Source organism: Dicentrarchus labrax, unplaced genomic scaffold (genome assembly GCF_905237075.1).
Source record: "Dicentrarchus labrax unplaced genomic scaffold, dlabrax2021, whole genome shotgun sequence".
NCBI classification, from domain to species: Eukaryota; Metazoa; Chordata; class Actinopteri; family Moronidae; genus Dicentrarchus; species Dicentrarchus labrax.
Window position 1 is genome coordinate 19,371,044 of NW_026136715.1, and position 14,754 is coordinate 19,385,797.

The following is a 14,754-nucleotide window of genomic DNA, read 5'->3' on the forward strand; positions in this document are numbered from 1 at the left end:
CTCATTTCACAAAAGAATTATGAGACTGTGTTGGATATTCAGTTTATCTGGTGCACTAGAAACCCGTGAATAAAATGTCAAGCCAAATCAAGCAGAGGACTGCACTGTCCTTGAGTACGAAAGATGCTTGTCTTTATTAATCACTACCATCAGTGGAACTGTTAATGCAACTCCTGCAAAAAAAAAACCCTCTCCTTGTACAGTCGATGTAAAAGGTTGAAGTGAGGCTCAATGTGAGACTGCAAATGAGGACAAGCCAGGCCAAGACAGCCCTGGGCCTGGCGTTACACATTCACAGGGTGACATGGCACACTATGACTCTCCCTTTGCCGTAGGGTGGGAACTCGAAAGGCAGAGGGAGGGGTGGGGCGGGGGATTTGGAGTTGGTGTGTATGAAGAGGAAAGACAGCTCACTCCAAATGGGGAAAAAAGGGCAATTAGTAACCAAGTCCCTAGTGCAGCCCAGTTGGCCACGGGGCAGAATACCTCTGTGATTTGATACCTTCTGACGATTTCCCCAAATCTTCGTGCACAATGCTGTCCATCGGCAACAGGCATGAGAACAACGAAGGGAGTCTTCAGGGCAGCTCTTGTCACCCATCAACTCTGTCTACAAACTTCAAGCCCTTTTAATTAGAACCAGCTCAGACACAGCACACTACGCAAGGCAACCACCGAAGAGAGAGTGTGACACCAACAGATATCGACAGCAAAGCATGCATGATCTCCGCCTCTCTCACATATTCATCACTTCCTAAATTTACTCCTTCCATCTTTATATGTCTATTTCTTCCCTCTCCCCCCACCCCCCCACCAACAAGCGCTTTAATCATGGACAGTATCAAACGGCTCACACTGCCTCCTAATGAGCTGTTACTATAGAAACAGCTCCTGTTAACATTACTGCCACGCAGCAAACCACCCACATCCTCTTAGAAAGTCCTATAAGTGGCATATTTTTTTGTATATTTTACCATTCCAGCTGTGGCGAGCTATACTAAACACTTTAACAAATTAGTGTGTGGCCTTAAGTTCTGCAAATTGCAAGCGAGCGCTGTCATGGTTACTGATAAACTGTAAGCTCCATGCACACCACAGGCCAGGGAAAATCACTGAGATACGATTCCTGTAATGGAAATTCTGTCAGATAAAGGGCTTTCAGATAAAATGCACCTCTGGCTGTGATGGTAAAGGTCAACGGCTCCTGCAGATTACTTTTCAAAATGTAGAACTTGGCCTTCGTGGCAGTAATGAACATGGTTAATGTCTGTTCTGTTTTTAACAGAGTGATGTTCATTTCACCACTGAAACATCTGCTCCATTTTGTGTTTGGATAATACCAGCTTGTTAGCGACAGTCGGTAATGCTGGTGCCTCTTTAAAAGTGTTCTCCTTCTGTCCAGGTGTCAAAATTAACTTTTTTTGCCCCTAGCGTCACAACCTATATACTATAGGCTGCCATACTCTGTGACAAGTACAGGTTGTTGAAGCTGTATTCCCTGATAGGAAGAGCTGCAGACACTGTTCAGGGGTGCAAAAATGACCTCTGCATGTTTCGTGGGTACAAAAAATTATCTGTTTCACATCTATCCAAACCTAGCACCACTTATGGGTGGTCAGATGAGTGCTTTTACACCTCTAACCACACCCAGCAGTGATTCACATGATGTACTGACGGAAAATGTTTTTGTTTTTTTGCCCCACTCCACTTCTGAAATCAAACCTAAGTTTGTAGTACTCCATCATATAACCTATGCTGTGTTGGCTATAGGGAGCATGTTAACAGATGTTAGGGCCACTGACCACAGATTATATAGATGACAGAATAGATGTCTTTATATAAATAATAATATCTATGTTCCAGGCCCTTTGTGCAGCTATGTGAGCCCTTAGTGATTCAGTGTCCTCTGCCTTGAGCTGAATATGAAGAGTTACTCACATACTAAACAACTTACAGCTTTTTGGTATCACTAAACTTATGTGTCTATTTCCTTTCGTCTGGGTTGTATACTTGTATACTGTCACACACACACACACACACACACACACACACACACACACACACACACACACACACACACACACACACACACACACAGAGTCAAATCCAGGCCTTGTTACACCATTCTTTGTATTGTTCTGTAGAATCAATTTGGTGCAGGTCATTAAAGCTGGTGCCTTTTCTCTCTTGTATTGATTCTACGTCAGCGTGTAGCACAAGTAAACAAACTCTCCATTCAGCTAATGACTGCTTTGAACGTGGTGGGCTGCTCTGTTGTGTTTTTGGTTCGGGTCATTAAAGCTCCTCAGGCTCACACATACCTGTGGGATTTGCTGCACATGTCACCATATAATACCATGTTCAAGTTTCCACTGATTTTATAATTGAAGTTTGGACTTCGCCTTCACAAAAGCCAGAGAGAACTATGGTGAACTTAGGTTTTGTTTGATACATTTGTGCAGGGTCCAAAGCCAGTTCTCCTCACTATGATTGGACGAGTCAACTGACATCGGGAATGAGGCACATCTGCTGTGTTTTGTAAGGTACATTTACGCCGATGGAGTGCATGATGATTTTATTTTTTGTCGTTCCCTGTCGACCAACACCACAGGAGAGGCAATTGTTGACTCACTCAATAATTTCATTGTGAAGAATAACCTCAACTGGACAAGATGTGTTGGCATTGGACAGAAAACTGCAATGCCTGGAAAACAGAAGGGACAGGCAACTCGAGTATGTGCAGTAGCGCCATCCGCCACAGCAACACAGTGTTACATTCACACAGAACAAGTCACTGAACACACTTCTTTTTAAAGCTCTGTGTGAAGAAATGGGAATCGAACACACAAAACGTATTTTTTATACTGAAGCTCGCCGGCTGTCGCATGGGAAAGTTCTCACGTCTCTCTTTGAACTGCACGATAAGGTCAAGTTATTCCTGCATCATACTGATGAACCGCATGACAGACTGCATGATTTTCCTGTAGCTGGCAAGACTAGCATACCTGTCTTTTGTTTTCAACATTCTCAACACTTTAAATTTAGCACTGCAAGGAAAAAGCCGTCATGATGGGGCACTTAAGACCACATTCAGAGAGAAAAGTTTGACAGACTTTAGGTTCCACATCCAACCTGAGCACTCTGAGTTGGCTGGCTGTGCTCTGAAACTGCTGATGCTGTTTCCAACCACCTACAACTGTGAAGTTGGATTTTCCACACGTGTTGGTCTGAAAACAAAGCAGTGTAACCAGATCAATGTGGACCCTGACATGAGACTAAAACTCTCCAGTTTGGAGCCAGACATTGCTTCACTGATGTCTCAGCAGAAACAGCACCATTCTTCCCATTAAGATTGTAACAGAGACACAGAGTGAGTAGTAGGCTATGCTATTTAACTGTTGTTTAGAGTATAGACCTAGTTTTTAAATGTAGTTCATTTTCTAATTAAGATTCTAATTACTTGCAGCTTTTTGAATATCTTTATGTTGATTCTATTCTTATGTATGATTTGGCTGCTGTAACTGCAATTTCCCTTTGGGATTAATAAAGAACAATCCACAAGGTTAGGAAGAGCCACAGGTGCTTCGTTTTTAACCAGGATGGTGTGCTATTGAAAGTCTCTGAAAGCCTCAGCTGATTCAGTATTTTATTTCTAAATCAATGTTGGTTTTGGAGGAGAGGAGAGTAGAGGCAGAGGTAGTGGAAGCAATACACACACACACAGTCCTCACAAAGGTCGATCACACAAGCTCCAGTGGACATATCCCTGTCTCCCTGAATTCCTCTGTCTCAGGCAGTGACATGTTTATATACCCACTGAGCATAGATCAGAGCAGAGGACAGATAATATAGAGCCACAGTGATGGATGTGTTCCTGTGCTCAGGCAATCCCTGTCTCAACTCTGTCACAAACACACACACACATTAAATCTATGCACACTAACCACTTCATAGGCACACGTCTGTATTTACTACACCTCTCACGGATTTGGTTTGCCACACATCTGCACACAAAGTGAAAACAAGTGTGCACACAAATAGAGAACCAACAAAATAGCAAAAAATAGCACACACGCTGACCACCAGTATTTGTTTGTGCACAGATGAAAAAACTTAAAGCATCTTAAACATGAAACCTTCAGAACAGGGCCGTTCATGCAAGACACATCAAAACATGTAGCGATGTGTATGTCATTTTCTTTATCTTGTTTCTTTTGGTCCATTTGTTTTAATCAGACCGCAGTGGTGTCCACCTGTGGCAATCAACTGCTGTTTCCATGGAAACAGGTGGTACGCTTCCTTAGGACATGAAGGAAGGAGGGGAGCGAGTAGGGAGAGAAGGAAGAGAGAGCATGAGATAATGAGGAGAGATAGGCAGATGGGAAAGACTTAGCAACAAGGAAAAGGAGCGTAAGAGAGAGAAAGAAAAAGAAAGGTTGAGTTAAAGGACTCGAGTTAAAGGTTTCTGATCTTTTTCCAGCATTTAGAAAATTCCCAAGCTTTTGTTCAGCACATCGGAGACTTTCATTACTGACCCAGCTGTCTGTCATTTGAAAATCAACAGTCGCAGGCCTTGACCCCATAACTTCTGGCTTTGTAAACATTTTGGGTATTTATCAGAGGGATATTCCTCTCTTCTATTGCCAACCAGCGCATTCATCTTTAATTGATTGATCAATGTTGACTCTCCACAAATGTGATCCATTCCCCACAATCAACAACAGTTTAAATTAGGGTTGCACGATAAAGTAAAAAAAACACATTGTGATTAGTCCTTTGCGATATGATTCACAATTAGTGTGGGAATGATCAGTCTCACATCGCAAATTTAATTTTCACTGAAAGTAATGTACATTTTGGGGGGTCTGTACCATGTTTTCTTACATCTGGAGAACAAGATTTGTTGGCCAGAGCATCTCTGCAGCACTCCAGTACCTTATTATACTGCAGCTTCAGCGATATGGATATTGGACACGGCCATATTGTGATTTCAATAATATTTTGATTAATTGTGCAGCCCTAGTTCAAATCACAAAAATATACATCACTCAATTCTGGTGGTATCTAGCCATGCATGCAGTTTTGTTTTTTGTGCGACCAGTTTAAGAGATATTTTTCATTAAACTGTTGCTGCCACCAAATTATACTGTATGGGGATAAAAGGAATTGATTGTTCTGCACAAGCCATTGAAAAATGACATTTAATAACAGCAACTTGTGATTTCAGACATACTCTGGATCATCCACAGACCTTACTGTAGACATCTGTCACAGGGCCTATTTCATCAGAAGAAAACTGTTCATGAATCTCAGAGATGGATATCTCAGAACCTTAGGAAACTATCTGCATGGCTTGATACCACTAGAGGTGAGTAAGAAAGAGCTTTATTGTGGTGAAAAGTATGTGTTTGTCTTTAAAAGATAATTAAAAACCACTTGCTAAATGAAGAATGTGATGCCTGCACAATGCAGAATCAGATCCAGTACTGACTGTAAATTATTCCTGACCAAATAGAGGGTATTACGTTGACACAATTGTATTTGTGCGTGCATGCGTGTACTTGAATGTTCATGTGTTTGTGCATGTGCTTCATGTCTCCTTGGGCTTAAGCTAAGTAGGCCACTTTTCCGCACCACAAAAGGGGTGAAATACAGTAAGTGAATAGCCCGTCATTGCCATGTAGAAGTCAGTTTGCTTTTCTCCAACCAGAGTATATAGAGAAAGGGAGAGCGCGAGAGAGTAAGACACAGTAAGAGAGAAAGAGAGCACGAGCACCCTGGCTGCCTGACCTGACTCAGTTATGTAAACAAAATAAGTGTAGTGAAAGCAGCAGCAGCGAACAACAGGGAACATTGCCTAATGAGCAATGGCATGTACAGAGAGAGCAGAGGTGTGTGTGTGTGTGTGTGTGTGTGTGAGCGTGTGTGTGTGTGTGTGTGTGTGTGTGTGTGTGTGTGTGTGTGTGTGTGTGTGTGTGTGTGTGCATTCTAAATGACCTGCATGCTTGTTCCACAGTTGATTTTTAATTGGACAGATTTCTCAGCGAGCTCGCTAAATTAAAAAGGCAACCATGACACGTGCGACACTTATCTGTCCCGCTCTGCTCCCTCCTCCTCCTCCCATCCTGCCGACCTGTCCTGTCGCCTTTTCACTGCGTCTCTTTCCCCGTCAACATCTCTCCTCTGTTTTTCTTCCTCACTATCTGGTGTCTTTCTGATGGCCTCTTTACATAGCTGACCTCAATACAAATGGCAGTATGAGGCAGGAATGTCCTGCCAGAAACAATATACCTCGACCGATAAAAAGCATCTGTTCCATGCTGATAAAATGTGGGATTTGTTACAGATACAGCCAGAAAGGTTTCCAGTCAGGGTTTGCTTTTTATGTTGTTTAGGACATCAGATAAGCAAGTTTTTGGTTGCGGGTGGCTAAACCATCAAATGTGGATATACACTCATGTTATTTGTTTATCTTGTTTTACATCTTAGTTTGCTGCTTTCTGTACTGTTAGCTCTGCATTTTGTAAACTTTGTTTTTAGGAATCTGGATCAATTCCAGCAGGGGAAAAGGGCCCAGGGAGAAAGAACAAAAAGACAACAGGAAGCTTCTTTCATACAATGCTTCTATTTAAAAGGGCTTTGGGAATGTGCACAGAAGAAATATTTGTAATAAATACTCCAAATGTCTTTTTTAAATTCACCATTCAAATAAAATATTTTTCCTACTTAAAGATGATTGGATAGGCCCCTGTCAGAAATTTTTAACAAGGTCAAAAGACGTGTCATAGAGGGCCAATCTAAGCCTCTGACTCGTCTAGCTTGTCAGCTAAGCACAGAAATGGAAACAGCATCAGCACCATAAATTTCTATTCTACATTCTATTTCCCATTTGTTGTTCTAGATGTCTATTTTCTGCTTTATCCTTGTCATTCTGTTCCTCACCATTACAGCCATGCTCATAACAGCACAGAGTGCTGTCAATGCAAGTCACAGAATTAGAACAACCCGAGCAGTTATTTCAGCAGCGCAACAGTGAACACACACACACACACACACACACACACACACACACTCAAATACAGAACAATCACACTCAATCCCAAAAACTGCAAGACATTACAGAACATAACTTTTTTTTATTCTTGCATCCCTCATTCATTCACTTAGGAGAACATAAGTACTAAATTGTACTAAAAGCAATACAATTCTCTCTCAAGGACATTTCACTTTGGATTAAATTCAGCACTATTTCTTCTTCTCTGCTGTGTTGCCACAGGACATGCTGTACCAACGTACAGTCTGAGGTTAATGCCAAAGGCTATAAAACAGGGAGGAACCTTGTCTGCGATTCCTAAGCACACCGCTGATTTGGAACAGATGGAATAATGTAGATATTGTAAACACATGAGAACGTGTACTGTATATGTGAGTGTTTGATCACTTTTTACAGACGTTTCTTTACTCCTCGCCTCAACTTCTACATATATATCTCTTCTTCTATCTCCTCTCTGCTGTAGGTGTCTCTGTTTCATCCTCTCCCCTACAGGATTTTCATACACTACTGAGGCCGTGGATGGTCAGGTCTGTTCCTGTGCCTTGAATACCAAATAGACTGATGCTGTTGCTGAGCTCTTTGTTTCACGTGTGACATAGAAATCTGACAGATTTAAGTGGCAGAGGGCAACTTGGAAACACTGCGCCCTGAAACAGCTTGTCAGCAGCTGTTAGCACTGGATCAATCACTCAGTGTGGTTGTACATTTGAACTTTGAATAAAACCACTTTTTTTTTTACTTTGCATGGATCTGAATACTTAAGTATTATAGTACAGATAATATCAAATAAGTTCACCTCTCTGTGCTTCAGTGAAGTCAGTGTATTAGATATTTGATACTTTGCATATCTCCCCTTGAGTTACATATAGTGTGTAACACTAATATATGGTGTGCAAGGAACAAGCCCACAGCCATACATGTAGTCATCATAAGAGACTACTGTATGTTCCTTGCATTGACAATTTATATAATTTACACTGAAAGGATCGGCCTGTAGCTTATTTTCCCTGCTAACAGAGAGTACAAAGGTTGGTGAGTCTAATTAGGGGCCTCTACCACGAAAAGGTAAATGCAGACACTCAGTGGTCAGATTAATTGAGAGTAAGTAATTGCATCTATTAGCATACAGGTTTCAAGCACCCCTCACTGCACTTTGGAAAATATTTCAGGTAAATCACATCAACCACTTAGGGGTCAGAGAAACTCAGACCTCAGATACTACTAGCTTATCAAGAGTTAACATATTAGTAAAGAGATGCCTGCTTTCACATCCAGCAGGCACAGACCAACATGAGCGCCCAGTTGAGTAATGGTTCTGTCCACTAGAATAATGTATTGTACGCCTTTTAAGGACCTAAGAAAAATATCTGGCTCTTCAGCTGCTAGATGTTGGACTTCACCAGTCACTGTTACCTCAGCTCTCTGATGGCTGCCTACAGTTGTACAGGGGGATGGTGAGCAATGAGCTAAAAGTAGCTAAAAGCTTAGTAGAGATGCAGAGGGTTGGGTTTGACACCATGAGTGACCCCTTTCACATTGCATTTCATTCATTGCTAATATCGAAAGAATTGCTCAATGGTCTGTTGAAGATTCCTAATTTCTCATGTTACAGATAGACTCTGGAACTGACTCTGCAACTTTATATCATTATGACCCAAAGTCAACTGTCCACTTAACAACGTACTCAACCTACAAGCTGGAAATGGAAAAGAAACAGTTAGACTCACCTCCATGAACATAGTTGTGCAGTGTGCAGTCAGAAGGGCCCACCAAATGGATCAGACTGGACTGGCTGAAGCCAACTGTGTGTTGTTCTGAAATGCAAATACACACACAACAAAAAGAAATATGAAAAAAATGGCAATTTTGTATTTAAAAACTTGCAAGTGTGTTTTTTGAACCAAGCAAGCCAACACAACACCAACATGCTTCTCACTGCAGCCTTCCGAGTTAACATACCTTTCAGTAGATCCTCTGAGGAGTTGAGTGAACATGACAAAATTATAGAATCAGTTATCAATTTTACTATTATAATGATTGAATACATCTATTCTGATCAACTTCATTGTTATTTAACAAAGTTCTTTCTGTGTCCAATGTATGTTAGAGTTGCACTATTGTAATGTTTAGCAGTGCAGCACCACAGTACATTCATCACTGATAGAACATAGTCAGACAGTCCATAGACCATAGACAGTTGGCATTATTTTTACCTCAGTATTTAGCAATAATATGTCAATGCAAATACTTGTTTCCCAACGTAAAAACAGAACAATTTAATTTATATGAATTCATATTTAACAATTATCAGAACTAAAATAAAATGTCTGATACTGAGGAAAGTATTTGCTTTTGACTTCAGTTCATTATCACAGCACTGAGTTGTTACAGGCTACAGCTATAGAAACACAGCACATGATGTCCTGTATTATGTGTACCTGAACTACTACAACTATTATTGTACAACAACATATGGGAAACAACTCGGCTCAAAAAGGTCAGTGCAGTGCCTGTGTTAAGTGGAGGTGTTACAGTATTTGCAGAGTAAACCATAATGACCTTTTCAATGACAACATTAGTATCAATAACAGACAGAAGAAAGATTTTAGCTGATCTTTGCAACATCTTTCAATCCACGTGGGAGCAAGAACATTATCTGTTGTACGTTAACTGCATGCTAGGATTTGATCTGAGGCCTTTCGGGTAGGATGTTACCCTGGTTGGGTGGAGGTGGTACCACCTCTTCAATCCTCGCTTTGGTCTCCAGTCTATCCATCTTCTGAGCCTCGTAGCGCTTTCTGCCCTCCTCCTCTTGCTCTTCACTGGCATACTACAAACGTACATATATACAATATGAGCATATGCACACGTGTAAACATCCACTTAAACACCTGTCTCTGCATAGTTGCATGTGGTATAAGTAAAGATTTTTTTTATCACACTGACATTCAAGACAATGTGACAGTGTGAGATGGACTTTTCACACTGTTGAATGCCAATATTTTTATCTTGACCAGATGGCCTGTCTCATGGATTCCCTCTCCTTGACTTCTGGTCATGTCTCTTCCAATCCATATAGAGGAACAGAGTCAGATAGAGACAGAGAGAGGCTGACAGGTGAAATGCCAAACTTCAGTCCATGAAGGTCAGAGCAACCAAGTTTCCATGTACCTTGATGGGCGGCACCTCCATGATCTTGTCGACATTCTGCAGAGAGCAGGGGACGTACCACAGCGCTGCCTTGTTGGCCAGCTTTTCGTTACCTGCAGTCACAGAGAAAAGGTCGAATTTTTGTACCGAGGAAAATGTCAGTCAGGAATTTTACAGTTTTCCACCAAATAACGATTTTTGTATGTCTATAAACCAATAAGCAGGGAGTTTTGACATGTTCTTTAAAATAAAACAACAATGGAGCAAACAATTTTGAAATAGCTGCTGTCAAAACACCCCAATAAAAGCCAATCCAGTTTTTAACAAATCCAGAGGCGCTGCCTGAAGATTAGTCTTTCTTCTGCAAACAAAGGAGCAGAAAACAAATGAGGTCTTTGTTCAAAGACAATCATTCATGTCTATTCAGAACAACACTTGCTCACATTCACTAAACTCAGGCCTTCGGTTAGTGCAAGGTTTAGCATAATCCCTAAATCCTGAACTTTCTGCATTCTCGTGTTGTGATTATAAAATGGATGAAATACAATGAAAACTCACTCATTAAACTCTCTGTACAAATATTTACATTGTGACCTTCATTCTTTTGGCAGCTGACATTCTTTTGTGTCAATTGCCAAAAGATACAGAAGCATGTAGTTTTTGTCAATGAGGTTCTGTAGACGGAAATATAAGAAGGCGTCAACTGAAAACTTCCATAACATCTGACACATTTATCATTGTTGATAATAGCTATGCATCAATGATTTCTTTGTTTTGATAAGTGTTGAATAAAACTGCTGAAATCATGAGAATTTTTTTCAGGTCAGCTAAGCTAATCTTTGGACCGTCTATAAGAAAGTTCCCATGGTCAGCAAATAATGGTCATTATTGGGATATCTAGTACTTTTTTTGAGATAATGTTGAACTATATTACACATTTAATTATTAGTTTTCCTGATATTCCGTGTTATTTTCTGTCTTATATTGTATACTGTCTTAATATCTTGGAAAACATTTTGAAATAAGTGCTGTAACTTTAAGATTTTATCCCTTAGATTGTCTTCCCATGTTAATCCCACAATAAAAGCATCTTCATCATCAATGAATGAAGCACACATTGGTTTCCCTGTGAATTAATATAGGGTCTGATATTCCCATAGCTCCATGTACCACATGAAACGATTGCAGCACTAGCTCTGCCTTCCTACAGAAAGTTAAGAACCAAGAAGATCAGAAGACAAAACTCGTGGAAATCACATCTCATAGCAATCAGGCGGAGAGGTTGCCATAGTGATATCTGCTCTATTCTGCCTACACTTTTTCTCTTAATTTGCTAACAGAGAGAGAGGGGGGCTATTTTGAGGTTGTGTTGTTATGGCACACAAGGGAGGCCCACAGATTAAAGACAGCACAGGGCCAGCAGGTTCAAATGAAATCACTGCCTTAGTGCGTTAAAGGCTATTACTTGTGGCTGCACCATCTGATAAACTCAGTGGGTTAATGTGTCTCATTAAGACTGATAAGGATTATATTCGGATTAATTTTTTTGATACTACGGAATGAAAGCACAGTTTTTTTTAATCTAATAAAAAAAAAAGTTTCCTTTAATTGTTGCTTTGGCCATATTTTTACTATACTATTTGTACTGGTGTTAAATACATAGAAACTTAAAAATAGGACATGTCATAAATTAAAAATATCTTAATGGAAATGAAGGACTGTGACATTACTGTGTGTGTGTGTGATCAAAGGGAAAACCAGAAAGAAATGTGAAGTTAAGAGAAGAGAGTGGGAGCAGTGGCTTTAGGTGGACTACTCCTGGGGAATAACATTTGCATTTAACACCCGAGTTAAAGCCGTGCAGACAGCCATGCCGCGTTGCCATGCCGACCACGCTTCTCTCCTCCTCCCATCATTGGCTCCCGCCTTTGCCAGCAACCAGGAAGTTGCCCACAGGAGAAAGGCATATTTACAAATCCCTAACTCTACCAAGACTGAGTGACTCCAGTCTATTATTAGCTCCTGCTGGACCTTTCAAGTGAACTGTGTTTAGGATGGAGGGAGGAAGAGGAGGAGTGAGAGAGGGACGGAGGGCGAAGCGCTGGAATGAACCGGCGGGCTAAGAACCATTCCCAGTTCGACTGATGACCTTTATGACCAGAATTTAACCAGGGAACTGGCTTTGAATTTCAAATCCCTGTGCATCAAATGAAGACAATGTCAATGTTTGACCATGTCATTGCCTGGACTGCACCCTTCTTACCTTCACAGTGTGTCTACAAAAACAGCACATATTACTCCTCATTATGCACGTTGGTAAGGCAGCTCACTACATGTGGAATATTTATCTTGATTCAGTTAATCTTATTTCTGTTTTTATTTTATTTAAATTCCTGTAGAAAAATTTGCTCAATACTGAGGAATGGGTTTATTGTATGTGTTGGTTTCTATGTGATTACAGAGAACTGAATTCTGTCACAAAGGAGGGGTCTCGAGTAGCAGGAGAGACAGCTGGCTTACTTAGTTAGCATTAATGAATTAGTGAAAAGGAAATGTTTTGGTTGCATCAACCCTGAACACAAGCTCCACAAATCTGCTCACTCAAATTTCCACACTCGATGGCACAATGCTCAATAAAGTGGCTGATAGCACAGTGGCTGGGTAGAGTTTTTCAAGTTCGTCTGGTGGCAGCTTTAGAACAAGGAGCTCCATCTATGTAAAAGGACACTCTGGCAGCTATGATGACAGCTGAGACAAATGGCACCTGGCAGTGGCAGGTACCTTGTCTCAACTGATGGTGTATTGGTGCTGCAGTGTATTGAGTGCATGAACGTGGAAATAGACAACTGCATGTGAGCAGATGGATATTGCACAGCAGACAATCCAACTAGCACCACTTGGCAGATTTTACAGGAATAATGTGTGCGAACAGAAATGACTTCAGCATAAGCAGTAATAAAACATACGGATACAAGCATAGCAACAATGGAAACAACAGCCACAGAGTCTGGTAGTCTTCTGTGGGACAAGCCAAAAAAAAAAATACTTGTTTGATTGTCTTGTGTATCTACACAAAACCTTCACCTAGGACAAAATCCCAGCAAATTGGGTGTTAACTACAAAACAAATAGCACCAGTAGCTTAGACAGACAGGTAGACTGTGCTTTTTGGGTACTGATTTGAGTATTCACATAGGTGCTTAAGTGGGGGAAACGTCCCTCCAGCACTACTTATGCATCACCCAATCCCCTTTAGTCTAAGTTTAAGGCATCAATCATTACTTCATACCATTCTTGAAATTTCCTAAATGCACATTTTCTTTTCTCAAGACACTGAACAGTCCCGAATCCCAGTCTGCACTACCCTAACATCTTAAATCTCTCATCTTGTTATTCCTTTCCTCCTCTTTCCTCCTCTCTTTGCCCACATCCATTTATTTCACCTCAAGCAGTTTCACATGATTAATGGCCGTATTTTACTCGTTCACCTCTCTGCTCTCCCCTTTGACTCTTACACACAACGCTTCATTCTTCCTCTGAGCAGAGAAAACCACTCTTGTTTTCTTTTCTCCTTCCTGAGCAGCCCTTTCCCGGCTTAGAGACAGTGCAGTGTGGATCGGCATTAGTGCTTGATCCCCATGATCAAAACCACAGATTTTCCATTGTGATGAGCCAAGGCTCCATTACGTTTAACTCCTACAGCCCAACTGTGGGATGTTACAGCCTGATAGGAAGAGATGAAATCATGCCAGGAGTAGAGTTTTGGGATGGAGCATTTTGACTGAAAAGGAATATTTAATATTCAATTGAAGCATTATGGAATATTTCAACTGTAAGAGACTTAGTATTTAATATTGTTGTTGTGAGCATCGCTCTTCTCAAGCAAAACTCAGAACTGAGAGTTCAAACTGTAAAACAAAAGCTGCTCCAAAGTTGATGTATTGCACAGTGACTCTACATAAACATAGTTTTCTGTAGTACTCAAGTGACCTTTAATTTGTTGTAGTGTTTTTGTCTGCACTGCTACAGACCTCATTTATGCCCTAGGGAAATCCCTCTGTGCTCCAAAAGCCAAGCTATCCTCATACCTAATTGTTGAAGTTGTTGTATTTTTTAAAATTTAGATTTAAAAGATTTTACATAATAAAATTACACATACATTTAAATAACACTTATTTCTATTCCTGTGGGTGTTAATTTGACAAAAATAACTAATTTAGTTTAAGTGCAATGAGCTGCTGAACAGTACTTTTTTGACGGCATTATGTATGTTCATGCAGCACTTTTTCAGTACGTGAAGTTGTGTGACCCACCAGGATCATGGCAGGAACTGTCATGCTTATTTTAAGCCTCAACCCACAATGCATTGCTCTCAGCTCTGCCTATGTATGTGTGTGTATTGAGGGGGCACGATCTGTGTATGCTGTGCTTATGCAAATATGTGCCTCAGTGTGCATGCAATACAAGCATTATTACCTCTGTGGGACTTTTGTGCATGTGTATTTATGAATGTGTGCGTGCGTGCGTGTGTGTGTGTATGTGCCTGTGCAC

At 40.8% G+C, this 14,754-nt stretch overlaps 1 protein-coding gene across 5 annotated transcripts in view; it reads right to left on the reverse strand.

The window, feature by feature from the left end:
* acot7 (acyl-CoA thioesterase 7) overlaps positions 1 to 14,754 on the reverse strand; it is a 57,649-nt gene that overhangs the window by 25,992 nt on the left and 16,903 nt on the right. For 3 of the 5 annotated variants that reach the window (XM_051426799.1, XM_051426798.1, XM_051426796.1), the window contains 4 exons: positions 10,226 to 10,317; positions 9,770 to 9,884; positions 9,014 to 9,028; positions 8,782 to 8,868 (listed from right to left, as the gene is read on the reverse strand). In XM_051426799.1, the coding sequence (XP_051282759.1) occupies positions 8,782 to 8,868; positions 9,014 to 9,028; positions 9,770 to 9,884; positions 10,226 to 10,317 (309 nt within the window). The remainder of the gene's footprint in view (positions 1 to 8,781; positions 8,869 to 9,013; positions 9,029 to 9,769; positions 9,885 to 10,225; positions 10,318 to 14,754) is intronic. The other 2 variants (XM_051426800.1, XM_051426797.1) reach the window with 1 other exon arrangement.